This window comes from Agrilus planipennis, unplaced genomic scaffold (assembly GCF_000699045.2).
Source record: "Agrilus planipennis isolate EAB-ADULT unplaced genomic scaffold, Apla_2.0 scaffold25, whole genome shotgun sequence".
Lineage (NCBI taxonomy): Eukaryota > Metazoa > Arthropoda > Insecta > Coleoptera > Buprestidae > Agrilus > Agrilus planipennis.
The window spans coordinates 678,729-683,035 of NW_020439112.1; the positions used below are offsets into that span (position 1 = coordinate 678,729).

The following is a 4,307-nucleotide window of genomic DNA, read 5'->3' on the forward strand; positions in this document are numbered from 1 at the left end:
TTAAAACTACGCAACGGATTTTAATGCGTTTTTTTTAAAAGATAGAGTGATTCAAGAGGAAGGTTTATATGTATAATACATGCATAATATAGTAGGGAAACACTGATAATTTTAGAGGTTTCTAATGTCATGTCGTAAATAAACACATTTTTTGGGCTTACATTGCAAACGCTGGCTGAACTCTACGAGATGATCAAAATAATGTACTACAATATTGTACATCTTAAAAGGGTCTACAAAAAACTCCGGGATGGTATATGTCTATCTCTTAGGGATAACCCACAATAACCATTTTTATCCTTTACTTTTTACGAGAAATAATGGCTTATTTACGAAGCGATTGTAGACAATACAGCATTAATTCTTATCCAATTAAGTACTTTTAAATACATTGTGCATTTAGTATAGATCAATATGGCCCTTTACAGCATGTAATTTATATGAATATTTTCGAAGATATTACAGACTTAAAATGCTGAGACATAGCGGTTGCGGCGGTACCGGCCGGGAAGCCGGTTTGTTTTGTCTAATGACAAAAAAACTGTGAATGTTGTATATAAAGACATTCTGTAGTATATTTAGTATGTTCAGGGGGTATCTTTTGAAGATTTCCCCTTTTCGATAATAATCTAAACAAAACAAAAATATATTTAGTATCAGCATTGCACCCGTGCGAAGCTGGGGCGGGTCACTAGTANAGATATTACAGATTTAAAATGCAGGGACATAGCGGTTGCGGCGGTACCGGCCGGGAGGCCGGTTTGTATTGTCTAATGATAAAAAAACTGTGAATGTTGTATATAAAGACATTCTGTAGTATATTTAGTATGTTCAGGGGGTATCTTTTGAAGATTTCCCCTTTTCGATTATAATCTAAACAAAACAAAAATATATTTACTATCAGCATTGCACCCGTGCCAAGCTGGGGCGGGTCACTAGTATTTATTTAAATCATTATTATAAAAGTAGCGCGCACTTGGAAGATGTTAATAACTTATATGTAGGTCCTTCAAAAATTTTTGAATAAAATAAAAAACTGCTATAGAATTTTATTACATTTGCGCTAAATAACGTTAAGATTTTCTGTTATAATTAATTTCATTTCGTATTTATGTCCTTATCGTTCGTAAAATAACTATTTTTGTTTATATGACATCTGGACTTGTCAACAAAAATTTGTTATAAATTTTATATTTTTGTGTACAAACATAATATAAATAAACAGTCGCTAGTATCAAACACACTTTGGGTCGATAAGGAAAAGTTTAAAGTTCATCATACTTAACTATTGGGCATAGTTTCTTACTTGTATATGTATAGGTGTCATTTTCAAAAAAAAAACACTTATTAATTTCTTTAAAACTGCTTATCTTAATTAAAAAGTGTAACAGACAAATTTTATTTACAAAAAAGACCACTTCGGATTCAAACCAAAAAAAAAAATATAAAAATCAAACTACAACAGTGGGCAATGTTCAAGTACTGTAACTCAAAGCGCACGAGTTATCTACATAGGACAAAGTGGAAGTAAATTTAAACAGAAACGTAATGAACACATAAAATTTATCATGACTGAAGAATACAGATTTATTTGCAACTTTGCATTCCACATCAAAAATGTATAAATAATAATCACAATAATAAAAACTGTACTCTCAACATTATAGAAGACCTAAGAAGACAAATTTTAGTATAAAAATATATTTTAAATGTCATGTGTACATTTGTTCTTCGCAACAACTTTATAAGTTACATTCAAATTTTGATACTTAAATTGATAATTTCTTTAATATGCATAAGTAAAACATTGTAATACCTATTACTGCACTTGATAAGAATCAAAAATTATTTTTTCTTTCTATTACTTAAATTTTTTCGGATTTATAATTTCTTCAAGCAATCATATCACTTCGTCTAGAACGTTGGATGATGGGTAGTTTCTTCAGTAAATTACTGGCAATTTTACCAGGTTTCTTGTTATCCATTGTGGAAAATTCTCTCCTTTCCATTCCTACATCAACTTGTTGTGGTCTGCCGCTGGATTTCGCCGATCCTATTCTCTCGATAAACCTTTTAATTTTGATATCGTTCAACTTATCACCTTGTGTTGCATGTTTTTTATGTCCATCAGGATAGTCGCGTCTTCGTCCTGTCTTCATGGAGCTGCACAATGGCGTCATGGGGATTTGCTCAAAAGAATATATCTGATTTTGGGCAGAGTTTCGATTAGTTATCGCGGTGGTAATCCTGCGTTTAAGTTGTCCCATGTATTCCAACGGTACGTCCATCTCCCTGTCTCCTCTTTTAACTGCCGCTGTTTTACTTCTTCTTAGTCTGTTGTCAATATCGACTGGGGAAGCTGAGGGGTTCGTTGCGAATTCGTCATCACCTTTCCTTCTCGTTTTCTGCTTCGTTTGGACCTTGTATAACAGATTCGAAAGACGCCTCAATTCTTCTTCTTTTTGGTTCAATAACATTTTTTTCCTTTCAATGCTCTGCTTCTGGGCGAAGACCTTGTTTTGAGTGGACATTTGGTTCACTTCGTCGCAAACGCTTCTCCTTTTAGCCGTGTCTTTTTTTGCGTCTCGGAGGCCTTTATCGCGCTCGTTCATCCACTTTATACTGTAGATGCCATATTTGTGAAAGGGTATTTTGTCACCGTCTCCAAAATGACGATTTCTAAACAAATTCGTACCAAATACAATTTTAATACCCAAGTAAAGAAAATTTGTATCAAGGGTTTTCACAGAAATTTTTTTGATTGATAAAACTCGAATAAGATTTAAAACTGTAACGAAATTTAGTTTTTAAGATAAAAAATGACGATTTCTAAACAAATTCGTACCAAATACAATTTTAATACCCAAATAAATGAAAATTTGTATCCAAGGTTTTCACAGAATTTTTTTTGATTGATAAAACTCGAATAAGATTTAAAACTGTAACGAAATTTAGTTTTTAAGATAAAAAAATGACGATTTCTAAACAAATTCGTACCAAATACAATTTTAATACCCAAATAAATGAAAATTTGTATCCAAGGTTTTCACAGAATTTTTTTTGATTGATAAAACTCGAATAAGATTTAAAACTGTAACGAAANAAAAGGTGATTATTATGTAGAAAAGTACGTAGAATTAAATGGTACCTTCAGATTTCGAGTGCGTCTTCAAATAAACCCATTACTGAATTATTTAAGGTTAAAATGCAGAATACAGTTTAAACAATGAAAAGCGCTCGTTAAATTCCGATGAGATAGAAATTATCCACTGAACTATAAAAGGTGATTATTATGTAGAAAAGTACGTAGAATTGAATGGTGCCTTCAGATTTAGAGTGCGTCTTCAAATAAACCCGCTACTGATTTATTTACAGTTAAAATACGGTCCAAACAAAGAAAACTCGATAATAATTGAACACTTACCGCACTGGTACTGCAATTGGTTCATCGGAGTTTTCTAAGACATTCTTGTAAACCATCCACATGGTATATTTGTTTACTTTTTGTCCAATTTGTTGAATCAATTGCCACTTCTCTGCATTTACTCCATTAATCATCTCGGCTCCTAACATCATATGTAGTAGAATAGTTTTTATAATAATTTTTCATAAAATATTCGAGTTTAAATTGCAGGATGAGCAGTGAAATAAACAACAAATTTTATTATGATCCACAATGATCTTTTCAAATAGAGACAAAAATTAACAATTTTATTATTTTTATACTGTTTTATCGTTACCATTTTTGTTATCGTTAAATAATAATGAATAACTGTTTACCTATATATTTTAATCAAAGTAAAATGAATTTTATTAAATAATATAATGAATTGACTTTTGAAAATTATTTCCCAGAATCAAATAGATAGTCAATATGTACATTGTACATAAAACATTAATTGGATATGGATAAAATGTTTGATCAAATTCTGCAAACATGAAATGTACGACTAGATTTGCAGAATCCAAAAGCTTTCCCATTTTAGGTACATGAAATCTGATTAATCATATTTGCTAAATGAAGTCCGACAATATCAGTTGTAATGGTGAATAGTCAATATTTAAAGATAAATCAATATCTACGTATTAGTTTGATTTTTTTATTTTACTTTTTATAGCAAAAACGGATGTAAATACCAAAGACAAGTACACTTCCAATATTAATTTTTAATAAAAAATATCGTATTTTTTACGCTACCACAAGAGGTTACTATTCAAGAACTGCGTCAATTTTCTATCTTTATATTAAGTAAAGTAAACAGCTTCTTTTTTTTCGGAATAAAATCTCTAAATTTTTCTAACAATCC

The 4,307-nt window shown here is 30.7% G+C and overlaps 1 protein-coding gene across 1 annotated transcript in view; it reads right to left on the bottom strand.

Annotated features, from left to right (window-relative positions):
* LOC108739436 (digestive cysteine proteinase 1) overlaps nt 1-4,307 on the bottom strand; it is a 23,367-nt gene that overhangs the window by 10,936 nt on the left and 8,124 nt on the right. Inside the window, exon 2 of the mRNA XM_018473341.2 lies at nt 3,425-3,566. Within this exon, the coding sequence (XP_018328843.1) occupies nt 3,425-3,566 (142 nt within the window). The remainder of the gene's footprint in view (nt 1-3,424; nt 3,567-4,307) is intronic.